The sequence below is a fragment of the Hyperolius riggenbachi genome, chromosome 6 (assembly GCF_040937935.1).
Source record: "Hyperolius riggenbachi isolate aHypRig1 chromosome 6, aHypRig1.pri, whole genome shotgun sequence".
Taxonomy (NCBI): Eukaryota; Metazoa; Chordata; class Amphibia; order Anura; family Hyperoliidae; genus Hyperolius; species Hyperolius riggenbachi.
Genome location: NC_090651.1, coordinates 162,254,475 through 162,277,198, shown reverse-complemented (window position 1 = coordinate 162,277,198; position 22,724 = coordinate 162,254,475). Strand labels below are relative to the sequence as shown.

The following is a 22,724-nucleotide window of genomic DNA, read 5'->3' as shown; positions in this document are numbered from 1 at the left end:
AACTGAGACAAAACAGTTTTCAACCCGGGCACCTCAGAAAAATTAAACCTTTTTTTTTTTTTATGGTTTTGTAGTTTTGGTTTTACAACCAATTACACAGATATAGCTATTTTTTGACGTAATAGCTGGTGGCAGAGTGGCAGCAGAAGGTAAATCTGTGTACCCTGGCGTTGGGAAACACAGACAGACAGCAGCATCAGCAGGAGGAATGGAGGAGTAGTGTGAGTGTGGCAGCAGGCAGGCAGCGTGACATAATAGCCCTGGTACCTAGCGGTGATACCAGGGCTGTAAATAAACACAGCAGGCAGGAGGTCCCAGACAGCGGTCGTGCAGCCCACATTGTGTCCAATACACAACTGGGACAACACAGTTTTCAACCCGGGCACCTCAGAAAAATTAAACCTTTTTTTTTTTTTATGGTTTTGTAGTTTTGTTTTTACAACAAATTACACAGACAGATATAGCTATTTTTTGACGTAATAGCTGGTGGCAGAGTGGCAGCAGAAGGTAAATCTGTGTACCCTGGCGTTGGGAAACACAGACAGACAGACAGCAGCAGCAGCAGCAGGAGGAATGGAGGAGTAATGTGAGCAGCTATTGTTTGACGTAATAGCTGGTGGCAGAGTGGCAGCAGAAGGTAAATCTGTGTACCCTGGCGTTGGGAAACACAGACAGACAGCAGCATCAGCAGGAGGAATGGAGGAGTAGTGTGAGTGTGGCAGCAGGCAGGCAGCGTGACATAATAGCCCTGGTACCTAGCGGTGATACCAGGGCTGTAAATAAACACAGCAGGCAGGAGGTCCCAGACAGCGGTCGTGTAGCCCACATTGTGTCCAATACACAACTGGGACAACACAGTTTTCAACCCGGGCACCTCAGAAAAATTAAACCTTTTTTTTTTTTTTTTATGGTTTTGTAGTTTTGTTTTTACAACAAATTACACAGACAGATATAGCTATTTTTTGACGTAATAGCTGGTGGCAGAGTGGCAGCAGAAGGTAAATCTGTGTACCCTGGCGTTGGGAAACACAGACAGACAGACAGCAGCAGCAGCAGCAGCAGGAGGAATGGAGGAGTAATGTGAGCAGCTATTGTTTGACGTAATAGCTGGTGGCAGAGTGGCAGCAGAAGGTAAATCTGTGTACCCTGGCGTTGGGAAACACAGACAGACAGCAGCATCAGCAGGAGGAATGGAGGAGTAGTGTGAGTGTGGCAGCAGGCAGGCAGCGTGACATAATAGCCCTGGTACCTAGCGGTGATACCAGGGCTGTAAATAAACACAGCAGGCAGGAGGTCCCAGACAGCGGTCGTGTAGCCCACATTGTGTCCAATACACAACTGGGACAACACAGTTTTCAACCCGGGCACCTCAGAAAAATTAAACCTTTTTTTTTTTTTATGGTTTTGTAGTTTTGGTTTTACAACCAATTACACAGATATAGCTATTTTTTGACGTAATAGCTGGTGGCAGAGTGGCAGCAGAAGGTAAATCTGTGTACCCTGGCGTTGGGAAACACAGACAGACAGCAGCATCAGCAGGAGGAATGGAGGAGTAGTGTGAGTGTGGCAGCAGGCAGGCAGCGTGACATAATAGCCCTGGTACCTAGCGGTGATACCAGGGCTGTAAATAAACACAGCAGGCAGGAGGTCCCAGACAGCGGTCGTGTAGCCCACATTGTGTCCAATACACAACTGGGACAACACAGTTTTCAACCCGGGCACCTCAGAAAAATTAAACCTTTTTTTTTTTTTTTTTATGGTTTTGTAGTTTTGGTTTTACAACCAATTACACAGATATAGCTATTTTTTGACGTAATAGCTGGTGGCAGAGTGGCAGCAGAAGGTAAATCTGTGTATCCTGGCGTTGGGAAACACAGACAGACAGCAGCATCAGCAGGAGGAATGGAGGAGTAGTGTGAGTGTGGCAGCAGGCAGGCAGCGTGACATAATAGCCCTGGTACCTAGCGGTGATACCAGGCCGTAAATTAACACAACAGGAGGTCCCAGACAGCGGTCGTGCAGCCCACATCGTGTCCAATACACAACTCGGACAACACAGTTTTCAACCCGGGCACCTCAGAAAAATTAAACCTTTTTTTTTTTTTTTTTATGGTTTTTTGGTTTTGTTTGTAAAACAAATTACACAGATATATAGCTATTGTTTGACGTAATAGCTGGTGGCAGAGTGGCAGCAGAAGGTAAATCTGTGTACCCTGGCAGTGGGAAACACAGACAGACAGCAGAAGGGCAGTACGCAGCCCACTGTAGGTGTAAAATGTGTGGCTGCAGGCGACTTAATAGTCAAAGTGAACCAGGCTGGCTTAGTGAGCAGGAGCCAGGAGGTGGTAAAGGGTGGTAAGGCACATTAACGATGGTTCTTAGCCAGTTCATGTCCCCCTCTCGCCGACAACAGGGGCCAGGAACTCGCCTTCCACCCACGCCTGGTTCATCTTGAGAAACGTCAGTCTGTCCACAGACTTGTGAGACAGACGTGAGCGTTTCTCGGTGACCACACCACCAGCTGCACTAAAGCAGCGCTCGGACAGCACGCTGGAAGGGGGGCAGGACAGCACTTCCAGGGCGTACTGCGCCAGCTCGCTCCAGATCTCCAGGCGCTTGACCCAATACTCCATGGGATCAACAGGGGCATCGCTGTCAAGCCCGCTGTAGGACCCCATGTAGTCAGCCACCATGCGGGTCAGGCACTGGCTGTGACCGGTGGAGGATGCTGCTGCATGCACCTCCTCTCTAGTCACTGCTGCCGGAGCCTCTACAGTCCTGTAGAGCTCGTGGCTGAGAGACAGCAGGTCTGTGGGGCGCTTGCTGCTGGATGCAGGCACCTGCTGCTGCCTCTGTGCTGGCTGCTGGACAGTGGGGGTGGAAGGCTGGGGGAAGGCTTCCTCCAAGCGCTCAACAAGGGCCTGCTGCAAGCTCCTTATTTGTTGCGCTGGGTCTCCTCCTGCAGGCGGCAGGAACTGGCTCAACTTCCCCTTGAGGCGTGGGTCCAACATCATGCTGATCCAGATGTCCTCCCTCTGCTTCATCTGGATCACCCTGGGGTCTCTGCGCAGGCACGTCAGCATGTGCGCTGCCATTGGGAAGAGGCGGGCCACGTCTGCTGGCACATCGACGGCAGTGCTGCTGTCCTCATCCTCCTCCTCTGCCTCGTCAGCCTCATCCTCTCTCCACCCCCGCACCAACTCAGCTGCACTGTGCTGCTCCCCCTCATCAGCAGCAAGGTCAGGGACCTCTACCAAGTCCTCCTCCTCCTCCCCCTCAGAGGTGGACTGTGCAGCTGCTTGCCGCTCCTGCTGGTCCAAGGCTGCCGCTCCCTGTTCCAGCAAAGCATCGAGGGCCCTGTTCAGCAGACAAACCAGGGGCACCCACTCGCAGACCATAGCATGGTCCCTGCTCACCATGTTAGTGGCCTGCAGAAAGGGAGCCAGCACTAAGCACACCTGCTGCATGTGCCTCCAGTCATCATCGGGGACGATGGACGGGATGTTGCTGGTCTTGTCCCTTCTCTGAGCGGCGGAAACAGTGGCCAGGGCAAGGTACTGTTTGACAGCGCGCTTCTGTTCAACCAGACGCTCCAACATCGCCAGGGTGGAGTTCCAGCGAGTCGGAACGCCAAGGATCAGCCGATGGCGTGGCAGATCCAGCTCCTTTTGCACGTCTTCCAGGCTCGCACAGGCTGCAGCCGAGCGCCGGAAGTGACGCACAACGTTCCTTGCCGTTTCCAGCAGTTCGCCCATCCCCTGGTAGGTGCGCAAGAACTTCTGCACTACCAGGTTCAGCACGTGGGCAAGACAAGGGATGTGGGTCAGGTTTCCCCTGTCTATTGCGGCAACCAGATTGGCCCCATTGTCGGCCACCACCTCTCCGACTCTGAGGCCTCTGGGGGTCAGCCAAATCCTCTCCTGCTCCTGGAGTTTGGCCAACACATGGGTTGCCGTCAGCTTGGTCTTCCCAAGGCTGACCAAGTGCAGCAGCGCTTGGCAGTGGCGGGCCTTCACGCTGCTGCTGAGGCGGGGGGTTTGGCCAGGTGTGCCGGAGGATGGCAGAGGATCGGAGGAACCTGCTGCAGTTCCCCTGACCCTGCGGGGTGGCACCACCCACTGTGTTGCTGCTGCTGCTGTGCCCGCTGCTGCTCTCCCATCCTCACCCCCTTCCACCAAGCTGACCCAGTGGACAGTGAAGGACAGGTAGCGGCCTGTCCCGAAGCGGCTGCTCCAGGAGTCCATGGTGACGTGGACCCTTTCACCAACCGCGTGCTCCAGCCCTCGCTCCACATTGGCCATCACAAAGCGGTGCAGTGCAGGAATGGCCTTGCGGGAGAAAAAGTGTCTGCTGGGGAGCTGCCAGTCTGGGGCTGCGCAAGCAAGCAGCGCACGAATGTCGCTCCCCTCCTGCACGAGCGTGTACGGCAGGAGTTGGGAGCACATGGCCCGTGCCAGCAAGCCGTTCAGCTGCCGCACGCGACGGCTGCTGGGAGGCAGAGCCCTAACCACCCCCTGGAAGGACTCGCTCAAAAGGCTCTGGCGTGGCCTTTTGCTGGCACGGGAATCAGCAGACACAGCGGAGGAGGCCACTGAGGACTGGCTGCCAGAACAGGCCTCAGTGTCGGCGGCAGGAGTTGCAGAGGGGGGAGGAGCAGTGCGTTTCCGCACTCCTGCTGGTGCTGCTGGAGGAGCAGGAGGGCGGGTGGCTGCTGTTGCTGCTGCTGCTGAAGGCTGTGCAGTGATGGGTGTGGTGCCACTGCCAGCACCAGATGCCTTCAGCCTCTGGAACTCCTGATGCTGGTGGAAATGTTTCGCAGCAAGGTGGTTGATGAGCGAGCTGGTGCAGAACTTTAAGGGGTCTGCACCTCTGCTCAACTTCCGCTGACAGTGGTTGCAAGTGGCGTACTTGCTGTACACTGTGGGCATGGTGAAAAAGCGCCAGATTGGTGACAGAAACATCCCCCTACGGCATGGAAGCGCTGCTGCCTGTCTCCCTGTGGTGGTTGGGGGTGGGGCTTGGGGGGCTTGGGTGCGGCTGGTGGTGGTACTGGCAGATGCTGCTGCTGCTGCTGCTGCTGAGCCTGAGACACCAGCAGGCTGTGGGACCTGCCTACTGCTGCTGCCAATGCTTGCAATGATGCGCCTCCTTGCAAGGCCCACAAGAGCATCCTCCTCCTCCTCCTCAGAGCTGCTGAGGACGACATCCCCTGGAGGTGGTGGCACCCAGTCTCTGTCTGTCACCGGGTCATCAACATCCTCCCCCTCCTGAAACATGTCCTGCTGGGATGAGGACCCCCCAAACTCCTCTCCTGATGCATGGATGGGCTGCTTGACTGTCGCCACAGTCTTGCTGTCCAATCCCTCATCCCCCAAAGTGCCCATCAGCATCTCCTCCTCAAGATCGCCAACAACAGCAGACAATTTACTCATAATGCCTGGGGTCAAAAGACTGCTGAATGACAGGTCGGCGAGTGACGGTGAACTGGCCTCCTCCCCAGACCCTGCTGGGCGGCTGCTGCGAACAGGGGTGGTGGTGGTGGTGGTGAGGGTGGAGGCCTCAGATGCAGAGCTGATGGCGGGCTGCTCATCCTCCGTCATGAGTTGCACCACAGTGTCTGCATGCTTTTCCTCAATGGGACGTTTCCGACCCGGCTGGAGGAAAATCGGAGCAGGTGCTACACGCTGCTGCTGCTGTGTCTCTGCAGCGTGAGTTGCAGATGCTCCTGCTGGGCGGCGCCCAAGGCGTCCACGGCCAGTGGCTATGGGAGGAATGTTAGCCACTGACGCTGCTGCTGCTGCTGCGGAACTGTGCATGGTGGCGCGCCCGCGCCCGCGGCTTGCCACAATGCTGCTCCCTCTCCTCCTGATTCCCTTGCTGCCCTTCCCCTTGCCCAAACCGCGCTGGCTGCCACTTCCAGACATCTTCGATGTTTTGGGCGTATAGACAAAAGTTTTTTAAAAGGGCGGGTGAAAAGTGGGGTACTTTAATGGAGTGGGTTGGTGGGTGAGGTGACTGAGTGAGTGTCCCTAGTACAGTAAGTAAGTAGTAACAGTCAGGAAGTACAACTAGCAGTTACAATAATCAGTAGTAATCACAAGTAAATTTAGTGTGTGTACACTACAGACAGTGAGTGCACGCACGCGCAAACACGCGCAGGAGCTAGCCTATGAACAGTGACTGAGTGAGTGTCCCTAGTACAGTAAGTAAGTAAGTAGTAACAGTCAGTAAGTACAACTAACTAATTACAATAATCAATCAGTTATCAGAAGGAAATAGAGTGTGTGTAGTGTGTACACAGACAGTGAGTGCACACACGCAGGAGCTAGTAGCCTATGAACAGTGACTGAGTGTCCTAGACTCCTAGTACAGTAAGTAGTAACAGTAAGTACAACTAACTAATTACAATAATCAATCAGTTATCAGAAGGAAATAGAGTGTGTGTAGTGTGTACACAGACAGTGAGTGCACACACGCAGGAGCTAGTAGCCTATGAACAGTGACTGAGTGTCCTAGACTCCTAGTACAGTAAGTAGTAACAGTAAGTACAACTAACTAATTACAATAATCAATCAGTTATCAGAAGGAAATAGAGTGTGTGTAGTGTGTACACAGACAGTGAGTGCACACACGCAGGAGCTAGTAGCCTATGAACAGTGACTGAGTGTCCTAGACTCCTAGTACAGTAAGTAGTAACAGTGAGTACAACTAACTAATTACAATATTCAATTACAATAATCAATCAGTTATCAGAACTTGGAAATAGAGTGTGTGTAGTGTGTACACAGACAGTGAGTGCACACACGCAGGAGCAGCTAGTAGCCTATGAACAGTGACAGTGAGTGTCCTAGTACAGTTACAGTATATAACTACAATACTAATACAATCAGTAGTAAAGGACAGCAGAAATACTGGTATAGAATAGAGAGAAATAAACAGAGGACAGGAGGACAGCTGCCCACACAGGCAGGCCCTGAGGCCTAAAGCTGTAAGCCTGCAGCAGCTGGCCTGTCTCTATGTAACACAAAAGCTACTAACTAAAATACAATGTCTAACTAACTAACAACAATATAGGTGTGTATAGGAGGTGTATGTGAGCAAAAACGCTAGGTAAATGACCACAATAAAGCTCTTGCTAAGCCAAAGCACAAAGGAGCAACTCTCTCTCTATGCAAGTCTCAGGCAAGGACGGAGAAACGTAACATGGCGGCCGCTATTTATAGGGTAGGGGCTGGCCAGGGTCCTTCTCTGTGATTGGCTGCCGTCAGAGGGCCTGGGAGCCCTCTGATTGGCTCTAAGGACATCAATCTGGGCTATGACGCTATTCGAGCTCGGTACCGAGCTCGAATAGCGCCGTTTGCTCGAATAGCTCGAATAGTGAATGGGCTATTCGAGTGTACGCGAATAGCCCATTCGAATAGCTACAGCTATTCGGAGCTCGAATACCGAGCTCGAATAGCTGGAAAAGAGCTCGAATATTCGAGCTACTCGAATATTCGAGCTCTGCTGAGCACCACTGGTGCAATGTGCAAAAGAGTGTACAATATATATCTATCTACGACTGCATCCAACCGAAGCCTCCCACCTGAATGCTAATTTATGCAATTCCTGCTAGATTTGGTACAGCAGGCAAAGGGTGTATAATAGTACACCTGATTGGCTGACTGGCGTCTGCTGACCAGATAATGGCAGGAAATTGCTCTAGCTGGGAGTTAGCAATTGTGTTTGTTGCAGTGTACAATATATAGATCAGAACAGTTTTTGAGATGCATATGATATCATGTTTGCTTCCTTTACTTAAGCCAGTATTCATACCTTTTGAGATGGAGGCATACATTTGAAAGCTTAGAGTTTCTTCAAGTGGTTGGTATTCTGATTTTATGGAAGACACCTGTAACGTCTCCACCATGTATGGCATTTTTCCATGGCTAGGGTCATAACTGACTGTGTGATTCCAGGTGTATGGTACACTCATTCCGTCCAGATAGAACATTCTTGTTGAATATGCATAGAGCTGCCCAAGGCCAGTTTGAACATAATCTTCTGTGTAACTCTTCCCAAAAAAATCATATTAAAAGAAAATAAATAAAAACATAACTATAAATTGTATATATTCAGAATTATACTTATTATGTTTAACCATTTTGTTGGGAGTTATTGATACAGGTGGAATTAGAAAAATCAGGATATTGTACTAAAGTCCATTCACTTCAGTAATTCAACTTAAAGAGAATCTGTACTCTAAAATTCTTACAATAAAAAGCATACCATTCTCTTCATTATGTTCTCCTGGGCTCCTCTGTGCTGTTTCTGCCACTCCCTGCTGCAATCCTGGCTTGTAATTAACAGTTTTAAGCAGTGTTTACAAACAAAACAGTGGCTTCTAACCAGAGTATCATAGGCTGAGAACTAGCTTACTGTGTGACTCATGCAGAGCTTAGAGAGGGTGTGTAAAGCTTCTGCCAATGACAAGCAGTGCTGCACATTCCACACATTCCAGCCTCAGCCAACAGAGCCGGCAGAGGAGAGAAGATAAGATTTATTACAGAGACAGTATAACTAGAAAAGGTTGCAGTAAGACAGACAGAACAGGTATAGGAACTTATAGGATAGAAGAAATAAGGCTCAACATTTTGTTACAGAGTCTCTTTAACCACTTAAGCCTCCATGGTTGTTTATTTTTTTGCATTTGAGCAACTTTCACCTCCCATTCATTTGCCAATAACTTTATCACTACTCATCACAATGATTTGATCTATATCTTGTTTTTTTCCGCCACCAATTAGGCTTTCTTTGGGTGATACATTTTGCTAAGAATTAATTTATTCTAAATCCATTTTAACAGAAATATTAAGAAAGAAATGGAAAAAACTCATTATTATTTAGTTTTTGGCCATTATAGTTTGAAATTGATACATGCTACCGTAATTAAAACCTATGTATTTTATTTGCCCATTTTTCCCACTTATTACACCATTTAAATTATGTCTCTAACACAATGTATGGCGCCGATATTTTATATGGAAATAAAGATGCATTTTTTCAATTTGCGTGCATCACTATTTACAAGCCCATAATTTTAAAAATTATATTAATATACTCCTTTGACATGCATATTTAAAAAGTTCAAACCCTTAGGTAACTATTAATGTTGTTGTTGTTGTTTAATTGTAATTTTTTTATTTTTTTTGTGTTAAAATTTGTATGTACTGTAGATAATTTTTGGTGTAGGAGGTAAACACATTTTTTTACATTTAAAATTAGCTATTTATTTATTAAAACATGGATGTGGGTGTAGTTTTACTATTTGGCCACAAGATGGCCACCGTGAAAAAGTCCTGGAAGCGTGATCGTATGCTTCCAGGAAGAAGAATGAGGACAGGAAACTTTTTGTAGCTCACAAAAACCGCAGCCTCTGATTAGAGGTTGTCAGTGTTTCTGCGGGGAGCTTTGATCAATGAATGGGATCTATAATCCCATTCATTCATCACTGGGCTAACAGCCGGTGGCGGGAGCGCGTGCGACCCGCGGGAGTGCGTGCAGCCTATCTGGACGAGAATGTTCGTCCATATAGGCTTAAGTGGTTAAAATGAGGACTAATATATGAAATAGGAAGCAGATGTTTTGGATTAATTAGCTGATTAGAGACTGACACTTTGAAAGTAGAATATTGAACCTTTTCACAATATTCTAACTTTCTGAGATTTAGATTTTGGGGTTTTCATAAGCTGTAAGCCATAATCATCAACATTATAACAAATAAAGGCCTGAAATATCTTGCTTTGCATGTAATCTATTGCATATATTAGTCACCTATTAAGCTGAATTACTGAAATACATGAACTTATGCACAATATTCAAATTGTTCGAGTTTCACCTGTATTGTGACATGTGAGAGTCTAATATGTAGCAGATGTTAAAACTGCCTCATGCCTTATGCAGTCTCCTTGACCAACCTGAGCCTTGCATTGTGATACTTGCTGCATTGATTGCTTCAGGTCTTGTAAAGACAGTATAAAATTATTGCATCTTAGGCCACCAATTGAAATGCTAACTTATCACTGAAAATAACTTTGAAATACAAAAGCTTATAATGATGTGCTATTTTTTACCTTTAAAATTATGTTAGTAGAAACCTGAAGCTGAGGAATATGTCCTTTCACTACTGTGTCCAGCAGAAGGGAACCAGAAGAATCAAGACCACGAGCATTGTGGGTAATTCTCAGGATTTCTCCTGTGTGAGTTTACAAGACAAGAACAAGTATTAGTATATATTTGTTATTCAGATGGCACTGCAAGGTAAGGTGTCTTCAGATTTGTCTGTGTTTAAGGGATTTAACATACACAGTATCACCCCATAAGTGCTCTCTTTTTGCTGAACAACAGCATGTGGATAAAATGGTAGACATTTAATTTTGGGAGCAGTAAAAACAAAACTAAATTACTGCTCAGTGTTACAGAAATTTCCCCCTTTTTCTATTTGGGTTGTGAGTAGTATCAGTTGAAAAGGTCGCCTGTGCCACCTGTATAAAAAACTTAAATGGTATTTGCCTTAAAAAGGGTGTCTGTTATTTTAGTGTGGCTATATCATGGAAATGTTTGTGGCTACAATACAGGGCCTAATGTCTATACTACAAGCCCTTCATTTTGTGGCTACAATGATCTCACTGAATACCGTTTACATCTTTGGCATCAAATTTGGCTACAATGATCACACCAAATATCAGTTATATCCTTAAAAAATTGCAGCTACAGCAATCTCACTGAATACTGTTTATATTTATAACCTTAACATAACTTTGCTTTAGATCAGCTTTGAAAATCAGACCACTTACTGTAGGTCCTACCAACTCGTTTGAATTCTTGGGGGTGCAACTTTCAGCTGAGGAAAACATTAACATATTGCTGATCTACCGCCCACCAGAAAAATACTCAGACTTCCTTGAGGAACTTGTAGACCTCCTATGCAACCTAACACTGGAACACCCCAGATGGATTGTTCTTGGAGATTTCAATACATGGGTGGACGACTCCTCTTCACAATTTGGAAAAGAGCTACCTCGTGCCTTACATGAACTGGGCTTCCTCCAATCAATCAGCTCTGCTACTCACAGGAAAGGTCACACTCTGGACCTTATATTCCATACTGGGCTGTCAATAGCCAATGTGGAAATTAATCCTGTTGCCTGGTCAGACCATCACACTATCCACTTCTCCCTCTCAATACCAGCCGTCAAACACCAGGTCAAGAATCAAATAAAATATCGCCGCTTAAAAGGGCTAACACCTCAACATATCCGAGATAACCTTAGCTTTGATGAATTGACTGACTCCAGCTTGGACCCTGATACTCTGGTGTTTAAATACAACAAATGTGTGTCCTCCACCTTTGAGACCATTGCTCCTCTGCGCACCAAATATCTTACTCCACACCATCATGCACAGTGGTTTGATAACGCTATAAAAGAGCTGAAAAGACAAGGCCGAAAACTTGAGAGGCTGTGGCGCAAATCTCAGTCCCCAGAGGACAAACATGCCTTAATCTTCCACTTGAAGAGCTACCAAAAGGTAATCACGGGAAAAAAATCATCCTTTCTAGCACAAGAGATTGCAAATGCAGTTAACAAACCAGCCCAACTGTTCCACACAGTGGAAAAACTCTGCAACCCAGCATGTCAAAAACTTAATATCGAGTCTTCAAAGGACCTCTGTGACCAATTTGCCCATTTCTTCACAGACAAAGTCTCCGCTATAAGGTCCGCCATCCAACTTACAGCATCTGAGCCTAATATAGCGCCGAAGACCATTAGCAGAGACAACGTAACACCTTGGTCAAACTTCAAAGAAATTGATGAAGAAGTCACATCAAGCATCCTCCTTCACGTCCGCCTAACTACCTGTGACCTGGATCCTGGCCCAACACAGTTCATGTTGAACTGCCCCGACCTGTTCGTACCGGTATTCCTCAAAATTGTTAACTGTTCCTTACAATCAGGGATATTTCCTGCTTTACTGAAGGAAGCAATCATCAGGCCTCTCCTCAAAAAACCCTCCCTGGACCCAGATGCAATGACCAGCTACAGACCTGTCTCTAACCTCCCCTTTCTGGGCAAGCTAATTGAAAAAGCTGTATACCTCCAGCTAGAAGCCAGAATCCTACAAAATAACAGTAATGACCCATTCCAGTCTGGCTTCAGGAAACACCACAGCACTGAAACTGCCCTCATCCAAATATGCAACCACCTGCTCATGGCAAGAGACAGAGGAGAGTGCTCGATCCTCATACTGCTAGACCTTTCTGCAGCCTTTGACACAGTTGACCATGACATCTTGATAAACAGGCTACAGGAATACTGCGGCATTGATGGCATAGTACTTCAGTGGTTCCAATCCTTCTTGAGTGGCAGAACCCACAAAGTGTCTATGGGGCCCTTCCTGTCCACCCCTGTAACACTTAAGTATGGGGTGCCCCAGGGCTCAATCCTCTCTCCCCTGCTTTTCACGATTTACATGCTACCATTGGGAAAACTAATCCAAAAACATGGCCTGACATACCACTGCTATGCAGACGACACCCAACTATATCTTTCCTTCAAGCCTGGTGTGACAGACCCAACTCTAACTATAAACGCCTGCTTACGTGAACTACAGCAATGGATGAATGACAACTGGCTGAAACTAAATGCAGACAAAACTGAAATCCTTCTGATTGGAGGGCAGAGCATGATAACAAAACAACTTAACTTGCAGTCTTCACCACTGGGAATAGGAGGCACGGATCTACGCAGCTCTGATCATGTGCGTAGCCTGGGAGTTCTAATTGATGGGGATTTAAACTTAAGAACTCAAATCTCTGCTGTGGTGAAATCATCCTATTTTCACCTGAAGAACATTGCAAAAATCAAGCACCTCATACCCCCAGAAGATCTGCCAACCTTAGTCCACGCCTTCATCACATCCCGACTGGACTACTGCAATGCTCTCTACACTGGCCTTCCAAAAAAGGTCTTGTACCGCCTACAGCTGATACAGAATACTGCTGCCAGACTGCTAACCAACCAACCCCGTCACTGCCACATAACGCCAGTCCTGCATTCCCTTCACTGGCTACCTATAGAATGGAGGGTCCTATTCAAGATCGGCCTACTGACATTTAAATCCCTGAATAATCTAGGCCCTGGATACATGAAAGATATGTTACAGCTGCGTAGCAATCCCCGCATTCTCAGATCCACAGGTTCTAATAATCTAGTCATACCCAGAGTCCACTTGGAAACTTTTGGTCCCAGAGCCTTCTGTCATGCTGCCCCTACGTTTTGGAACTCCTTACCTCAACAGATCAGGACAGCCCCATCCCTGGACGTGTTTAAATCCAGACTGAAAACCCACCTGTTCAGTCTGGCATTTGCAGAAATATAACTTTTGTTGTGTGAATACTTCATCCTACTAATTACTGAATCTGAGAGAGCCTAAGCGCTTTGAGTCCTATGGGAGAAAAGCGCTATAGAAATGTTATTGTATTGTATTGTATAAAATGTGGCGGGTACAAGGATCACACCAAAATACCAATTATGTCTTTCAAAAATTGCGGCCACATCAATCTTACTGAATACAGTTTATATTGTTGGACACCACCATGGGGGGGGGGGGGGTGTTGGGGGAGGTTGTAGTTAAGGTTAGGTGCCAGGGGGGAGTTTATGCTTAGACACCACCATGATGGGGCTAAGTTTTTTATGGGGTGTGTCTAACCTTAACCCCACCATGGGGGGTTAAGGTTAGGCACAACCCTGGCGGAATTAAGGTGAGGCCCCACCAAGGAGGGTTAAGGTTAGGTGCTTGGGGGGAGTTTAAGGTTAGGCACCATCAAGGGGGGTTAAGGTTAGGCACCACCATAGTGGGTAAAGTTAGGCACCACCATGGGGGTTTAAGGTTAGACACCGCAATGGGTGGATAAGGTTAGGACCACCATGGGGGTTATGGTGAGGCACCACCATAGGGGGTTGAGGTTAGACTTCATCTGACTTTCTTTTATAAATGAAATCAAGTTTATTCGCTACTTTCAGCACCATTTTATAAATGAAATCACATTTATTGCCTACATGCAATGCCCTTTAGTAAACAAAATCACATTTATCGGCTACATGCAGCTTTCTTTTATAAAAGGAACCATGTTTATTGGCTATATCCATGCACCCCTTTATAAACAAAATCACGTTTATTGGCTACATCCGGTGCTCTTTTGTAAACAAAATCACATCTTTTTCAGCTTTATTCGGTGCCCTTTTATCAGGTGCTTTTATTTGTATGTACGCTTATTGTGGCCCTATGAATTGAAACCACCAAAATAATCCTTATCAATTAACTTCTATACATTTCAAGCATTTTAACAAGCTTTCATTACTTTTTTTTACCGAATCTCTCATCTGTACCCTCCATATGCTTCATTAGGAAGCTGCATTGTATTGTATAATCTGCTATTGAGATGGGACTGATTACTCACAAGTGCTGTATACGTATAGACAAAATTGCGATGACTGTAAGGATTCCTTCTCCACATCCGTTATCAACACATATAGTTTGCTCACTTCTTTGTACATAGTTATGAACCAATGAGAGGGACTGAGAAAATATAATTATGGCCATATTTATCACCACCATACAATTTTGCCATGGTTATCAGAAAAAGTTTTGGTTCCAAGACATCTGAACTCCTGCAACTTATTCCTTAGTTTGGGGAGATATAGGAAAGGTTATGACTTTAATTGTCTTGCTGTGTATCCAAGCTTAGTACATGACAGACATCACCAGTAGGGATAAGCTAGAATTTTCTCCAAAGTTCTTTTCACATTCAAATTTCCATTGTCACAAGAAGTCAATATGTTCATGGAAATATAATGGATTTTCACATAAATGAGGACTTTCCTGAAAATGTGTTTTCTCATTTTCATTGACTTCAATGCATTTGGAGAAAATAGGACTGATACAATTCACATTTTATCCTGTGCTTTCTACTAAGAGATAATTTTCTGTTTAAAATGACTTTTCAGTACTCTGCTATGGAAAAAATACCAGAAAAATAGGGGGAAAAGTACTGTCAAAATTACAAAATTATTCTGAGTATTTTCTTGCTTGCTGGTCGCTTAAAAGGCATTGTAAGGGGAATAAGTGAATTAGATTGGGCCCAAGGGGTACTTTTTCAATTACAGTATTTTAAATACAATATGAAAAATTGGGCCTGATGCTATTCCAGGTGATAAGTAGCTTGCAGATGCGAGCTACTTATCACATTGCCATCGCACGAGGATTACTGGCAAATCCTGTTGCCAGTTTCACTCGTGCGATGGCCGATCGTTAGGGAGCATTACTCAGGCGAAAGCCTGAGCGATGCTCCCTATTACCGGGCGATGGGGAGCGAGGTTTACCCTGTGGTGCTGTCCATCAGCACCACGGCCTCGCTCCCCACACATGCGCACAACCCGCCGAACATCCGTCGCCATCTTCCGCCGCTGCATCTGGGGGTCTCCTTTAATAAGGAGACCCCCAGAGCTCCCCGCCGGCCACCGCTCGTCTCCGCAACCCTCCACAAAGTTGCAAAGCTACAAATTGCTTAAATTCCTTACCGCTGCTTTACACCCGCCGGCCGCCGCATCTCACCGCAAGTCCCCGCTGTGTAATTATAGTGTACGAGTTACTGTAATTACACTCACTGAGAACAGAGTCCCGGCAAAGCATCTTTGAATCAGCCGCCGTGGCTCCCTATTGGTTCACAGGCTGGACCAATGAAAATGGTCAGGCGACTTTATAGTCGCTTGATTATCGGACTCACCAGTGTTTAACACTGGCGAGTCTGACAATTGCATCAGGCCCATTATCTCATGGGAAAAAATGCAGGAGAAAAAGTTAATTGCTTGTGGGCCAATGTGTTTTCACATGCTCATCTATTTTTGTGAATATTTTCCTCTGTGCAAAAGGGGACATAACCATGAACATTATAGTGAAATGAAAATGGCCATGAGAGGAAATCAACCCCACACACAAACTACTATAAACAGATATCAGAAACTATAGTTTTCTTTCTCTATATACTATTAAACCTTTTAAAAAAAGTCTTGCCTAGTTTCTTAGCTTTTGGCAAAAAAAATTACATATGATAGAAATTATTAATATTCACAATCTACACTTTATTATTGGTAAATAGATTTTGTTTTGTATTATTATTCCATCTACAAACCTGTTGCAAATTCCACTTGAGATGTTCGTGTAAATACTCCACCTGTCAGAGTAAGTCCATTCACTGCTTCACCAGTTTCTGTTGCCACTGTCCAATATATAGGGTTCAACAAGGATGCAAGATTTTTCATTGAAGAACCTGAAAATGGTATAAAAAAAAGTTATTAAATGTCATCATAAATAAATCTCAACACAAATAAGCCTAGCATAGCAGACAATAGACATAGTTAATTTGAGCTCACCAGTTTGTGTGTGTGTTATATATTTGTTACTGCATTTGACAAAAACCTCATGTTTCAAATCTTTCCACACTTTGGAAAATATAATACTGAAACTTACCCAGATGTTTAGGGATGTTGGTGAAAGTTGCCTTTATTATATTACTATGGGACCCAGGATTGCTGGAAATTGTACCATTCAGCTGTGCGATGCCAAAGTCAACATCATTTATGCTTCCCATTAAAGTTCCTCTTATAGACTGAGCACGTCCTAGTAAATAAAGGTCATAGAAAAGGAATGTATACATTTGAATGGCTATAAACATAATATCCCTCATAAAAATATAGTACAGGCCCTTTAGCATAAAAAATACTTTTCATGATGACATTAAGTACCTGACTGAGTAATAAAAATGTGTAAATAGAACATAATTAAATTCACATTTATAAAGGAACTCTTTGCTACTGAATAGCATTAGAAAGCGACACTAAGAACATTTTATATCCTTAAGCAGCAATATTATGCATTTTATCATTTATCCAATTAGAAAGAAATCAACTAAACATTTGTGGCATTTTACAGCCCTGTCTCTACTAATCAGAATAGCTTCCCAAGTTCAAATTAATTAAGTGGAATAATTAATATCGAGAACATTTGGGAAATAGTGACCATAATATGGTAACGTGTCCTACTACTCAACAGGGTTGTGAACAAGGGAACAACTAAAAGTATTAATTTTAAAAAGGCTAATTTTAAGAAGCTCAGGGACTCGCTAAGACTGGTAGACTGGGAAAGTCAATAACAGGGCAAGGACACTGAAAGTAAATGGTAAACTTTCAAACAGATTCTTCATGACTATTGTAGAATGTACATACCTTATGGAAATAAAAATTCTAGACCTAAAAAAAAGGCCAGTATGGATAAATAATACTGTTTTAGACATGATGAAGTGTAAAAGGAATGCCTTCAGTGCCCTAAAGAATGAGGGGACTGCATCTGCACTAAAGATCTATAGGAAATGTAACAAATACTGCAAAAAAGTAATCAGACTTGCGAAACTGAAAGCATAAAAAAGTGGCTAGTGGTATAAAGTTAATTCACAAAAAGTTTTACAAATGTATAAACTCTAAAAGAAAGTAGTTAGAGAATACAGGGCTTTTACAAGATCTGGCGGGAAACTTGATTGTGGAGGACCGAGCTAAAGCGGAAATTTCAAATGCTTGCTTTGCTTCTGTCTTTACCACGGTGATGCCTTTAGCTCATCATAATATGGCCCTGGTAGTACATTGTAATTTATCACAACAAGTAACAGTATGATAGCATGTTGGCCTAAGCAGCAGCCATGTGTATTTTGGATGTATCAGTGCAGTGAGAACAGTGAATTTATCCCTTGCAATGTAAGCTGAGGAGATTGTCACTCATTAGTATCACCTCCCACTGTTTTTTCACCAAACTAGTATGTGTTAGCAGCACTACAACGTTTTTATCTTTGATCTTTCATTAAAAGTTATGTTTTATTTTTATTTTTCCTCTTTCAAGGCCAATCTGTGTTTAAATATTTAAATCAGGAGTGTGTTCTGTCTACGATTAAAAAAAGTTTAAGATAGACAAAGCAAGGTAAATTGTTTGAAGGTATCTTATGGGAAGCTAAACAAAATTATCATTGCAGAATATGTTACAGAATAATCTTATTTCAGTTTGACAGCAGGGTTTTACTAAATACAGGTCCTGCCTCACCAACATGCTCACTCAGCTTTTATGAAGTGGTGAATGAAAATGTAGATCTTGAGAAAGCTATAGATGTAGTGTACTTGGACTTTGCATAGGCTTTTGACACTGCCTTGTACAGAAGCTGAGGATACAGGGACTAAGAGAAAATGCGTATATGTGGATAGAGAACTGATTAAGGGATAGAAGGCAAAGAGTAGTGGTAAATGGAACATACTAAAAATGGAAAACTGTTCTCAGTGGGGTATTGCAGGGGTCAGTTCTTGGTCCTATTCTTTTCAATTTATTTATTAATGAACTAGGAGACTGAATACAAAGTAATGTAGCCATCTTTGCAGATGATACAAAAGTATGCAGAATTATCAATGCGAAGACTGATAGTGACATATTACAACAGGACCTTGACAACATGGCCATATGGGCAGGCACAGGGCAGATGAAATTTAATGCTGATAAATGTAAAGTCATGCACGTTAAATGTATGGTAAATCATCATATAAAATATCATCATATAAAATTAATAGCATGTAACAGGTTAGGTGAGGTCAAAAGATGCTGGCACTGCAGTGCAGCATGCGGTTATAGGAGGGGGGAGGGGGAGTGGTGTCCTTCACATAAATCTCCAGTGGATAGCTAGTTTACACAGCATGCTCAGGCTGCAGGCAAATCTGTATGTCCATAAAAGGAAGAGAAGATGCCGGCACTACTGATGTGCTTCTACAGAGGCTGCTGACCGTAGAAACGGAGGCTGACCAAGGCAGCCTCTGTAGAAGCACATCCGCGCAAAACGGCTGTAAGGCTTACACCCCCTGCACCCACCGCACCCATTTCCACACTCTCACTCAGCACAATGTATTTTCACAAGCATATTAAAAGGTATTGACAGTAGTGCTGACATCTTCTCCTCTTTCTTTTATGGACGTACAAGATAAATACCATACAGCTGGGAACATCAGATTTGGAGAAGGACTTAAGGTGGCCACACACGATACCATAAAATGATCCGATTTTACAGCAATTCAAAAAATATGATCGAATCTCCCCCAAAAATCAAAAGCTTTTTTTTCCTGTTTATCTGTAATATCTCGGGATGCTGCTAATATACTACTCCCTCTGTATGAATCACTTGTGAGGCCACATCTGGAGTATGGAATACAGTTTTGGGCACCACTCTATAGAAAGGACATTGACGTTTTGGAAAGGGTGCAAAGATGGGCAACTAAATTAATCAGAGGTATGGAAGATCTCACTTACCAAGAAAGGTTGGACAAACTTTGCTTATTTAACTCGGAAAACAGGCGACTGAGAGGTGGCAATACAAAAGCTTGGAAGATGAGCTTTTTGTCCCTAAGGTTGTACGATGAACAAGGGGGCATGATTTGCATATGGAGGAACATAGTTTTTTCCATCTATTTAGGGGTCCTTCACAGTGAGAGTGGTTAAAATCTGGAACATCTTACCTAAGGAAATAGTTATGGCAAACTCTATATCTGCATTTAAAGAGGGCTTCTATGCATTCCTTGCATTGAAGGGAATCCATAGCTATATTTATTAGGTAATTCCCAGTAGAGATGGACCGAACAGTTCACCGGCGAACGGTTCCAGGCGAACTTCTGGGGGTTCGCGATCGCGGAGAACCGCGAACTTTACCGGAACTTCGGTTCGTCCCCATAGTGCACCATTAGGGTCAACTTTGACCCTCTACATCACAGTCAGCAGGCACATTGTAGCCAATCAGGCTACACTACCTCCTGGAGCCACTCCCCCCCTTATAAAAGGCAGGCATTTCCAGCCATTTTACTCACTCGTGTGCCTGCAGTAAATAGAGAAGGGACAGCTGCTGCAGACTCTCTCATAAGGAAAGATTAGTTAGGTTCTTGTAGGCTTCTTAGCTTGCTCCTTGCTGATTCCTATTGCTAAAATAGCACCCCACAACAGCTCTTTTGAGAGCTAATCTTGTTCTTGTGATCTATTTTTTTTCTGTGTGTCCCACTGACACTTGTGTTGCATAGACAGCCTTGATAATTCATACTGTATGTGCCACTGCCAGGCCCAGCAAATTCAGTGACTACCTGTGTGTGTGACAGTTGCACATTACCCATCACTGCATATACCTACCTGTTGTTCACTGTGCACCCACCTACGTGAGCGCACGCAGTGTCACTGTGCCTGTCCGCTACCTGTCTGTGTGTGACAGGTGCACATTGTAATACCATTACTGCATATAACTACCTACCTATTGTTCACAATGCACCCACCTACCTACGAGAGCTGAGCGCACGCAGTGTCACTGTGTCTGTCCGCTACCTGTCTGTGTGTGACAGGTGCACATTGCAATACCCATTACTGCATATACCTACCTGTTGTGTTCAGTGCACCCACCTACCTACGTGATATACCACTCCGTACATACCTGTTAACTACACCTGTGTGACTGCACATTGTATTAGTCAAGTCAGTGCATACCTTTCACTTCATCCCCCCCAATATGGACAAAACAAAAGGCAGAGGCAGGCAACCTGGCAGGTCTGTTCGAGGTTTTGCTGTCATGATTTCGTGTGGCCCTCGACAAAAGTATAGTGTTCTGAAGAAGGCACGTGCCATCAACCCCCAATATTGTCAGGACGTAGTTGACTATTTAACACAGAACACCTCATCTTTCTCAGCTTCCGCATAGACGCGTGACATATCTTCCTCCTCCTGCTCTGATTCTGGCACCCCACTTAACACTTAGTCAGCAGCCAGCACCAAAATGCCATCACCCCAGGGCTCAGCGGTGTGGAAATTTTTTTGTGTGTCTGCCTCAGATGAGAGCAATGCCATCTGTACTCTCTGCCACCGAAAATTGAGCAGTGGAAAGACCAAGACCCGCGTAGGGACAACTACCTTACGAAGGCACATGATTACAAAGCACAAACTGCAATGGGATGACCACCTGAGGAAAAGCAGCAGACAAAAGCAAAGCCACGCACCACAGTGGAAGATAATAGGCCACAATTTTTTCTCAAAAAAGGCGATACCGAAACTGTAACGTGATGTTGAAAGGCAAGTGGTGTCATCTCTGGCACACAGCTTTGGGTCAAGGGTCCATCTGACCACGGATGCCTGGTCTGCAAAGCACGCTCAGGCCTGCTTGAAGACTAAGTCAGTCCCCACACACAGCATCTCTGCCTGCACGCCATGTGACTGCCTGCCCCAAGACTAAGTCAGTCCCCACACAGCATCTCTGCCTGCAGGCCACTTGACTGCCTTCTCCGCCACCACCAACAGGGTCCAGGACTCCAGGCGGATTCCTGGATTTTGAAGGTCGCTGCTAGCAGCGGCCACTATAATAATTTTTCTGGTGCGTGTACATGACTGCCTAATTTTTCTGGCTGCACTGCAGCTGCAACAACAAAACAAAAGGCATGTACATGTGCCCATTCCCCTTCATGGTCATTACCTTGCCATGGTGAAGGGGCTTGCGTATCACAATGAAACAATGACCGACGGCTATATGAGTGTGTCAGGGGGGCACACCCACGATAATAAGGAAGTTGCTTCATTGTGGACAGACCAAATTTGATCAGCTGGACAGTCACTGTTCTGTCATTTAACTACCTCAGCCCGGCAACCATATGGGCTTGAAAACCTACACGGCCTGCACTCTCGCCATGGTGCGCACCAGTACAGCACGGCCGTCACAACACAAACAGCTGTTTGCGGTGCATTACACAGTGGGCTCGATTCACAAAGCTGTGCTAACCCAGTTAGAGACTTTAGGCATGATAACCGTTGCACCACGCTGGTGAAAAGCCAGTTTAGGCATGATAAGTTTAGGCGTGATAAGTTAAGGCGTTATAAGTTTAGGTGTGATAAGTTTAGACAAGTTTAGATCGCGCGCAAAGTCCCGCACGCAAAGCAGCGCCATTAAACTCTATGCGAAGTGCACCAGACTTTGCTAGCGCAAAACTTTTGATCAGCTGTGCACTGCGGTGCTAACCCAGTTGGTGCTATAGTTATCACGCCTAAACTTATCACGCCTAAACTTATCACACCTAAACTTATCACACCTAAACTTATCATGCCTAAACTGAGTTTAGGCATGATAAAGGGCTTTTCACCAGCGTGCTAACTGTTAGCACTGCTTTGTGAATCAGGCCCCTAAACTTATCACGTCTAAACTGAGTTTAGGCGTGATAAAGGGCTGTTCACCAGCATGCCAACTGTTAGCACTGCTTTGTGAATCAAGCCCAGTGAGTTTGGTGTGTCAGTGTGAAGCAGTACTTTAATTACACTCCCTGATAGATGTATACACATGCAAGATGTTTTAAAGCACTTTAGGCCTGCATTTTAGCATTCAATGGGCTTGATTCACAAAGTGGTGATAACCCAGTTAAAGACTTTAGGGGCTTGATTCAGAAAAGGGTGCTAAGTGTTAGCACGCCAGTGAAAAGCCACTTTGCATGTGCTAACATGCTTTGCATGTGCTAAGTAGTTAGCACATGCAAACTACTTATCACCATAGTTAGCACATGTAAACTACTTAGCACCGTAGTTAGCACATG

The 22,724-nt window shown here is 45.0% G+C and overlaps 1 protein-coding gene across 2 annotated transcripts in view; it reads right to left on the bottom strand.

Moving 5' to 3' along the window:
* Positions 1 to 22,724, bottom strand: part of HMCN1 (hemicentin 1) — a 482,637-nt gene that overhangs the window by 49,990 nt on the left and 409,923 nt on the right. For both annotated transcript variants that reach the window (XM_068240141.1, XM_068240142.1), the window contains exons 94-97: positions 16,570 to 16,719; positions 16,232 to 16,369; positions 10,113 to 10,234; positions 7,816 to 8,053 (exon numbers count right to left, since the gene is read on the bottom strand). In XM_068240141.1, the coding sequence (XP_068096242.1) occupies positions 7,816 to 8,053; positions 10,113 to 10,234; positions 16,232 to 16,369; positions 16,570 to 16,719 (648 nt within the window). The remainder of the gene's footprint in view (positions 1 to 7,815; positions 8,054 to 10,112; positions 10,235 to 16,231; positions 16,370 to 16,569; positions 16,720 to 22,724) is intronic.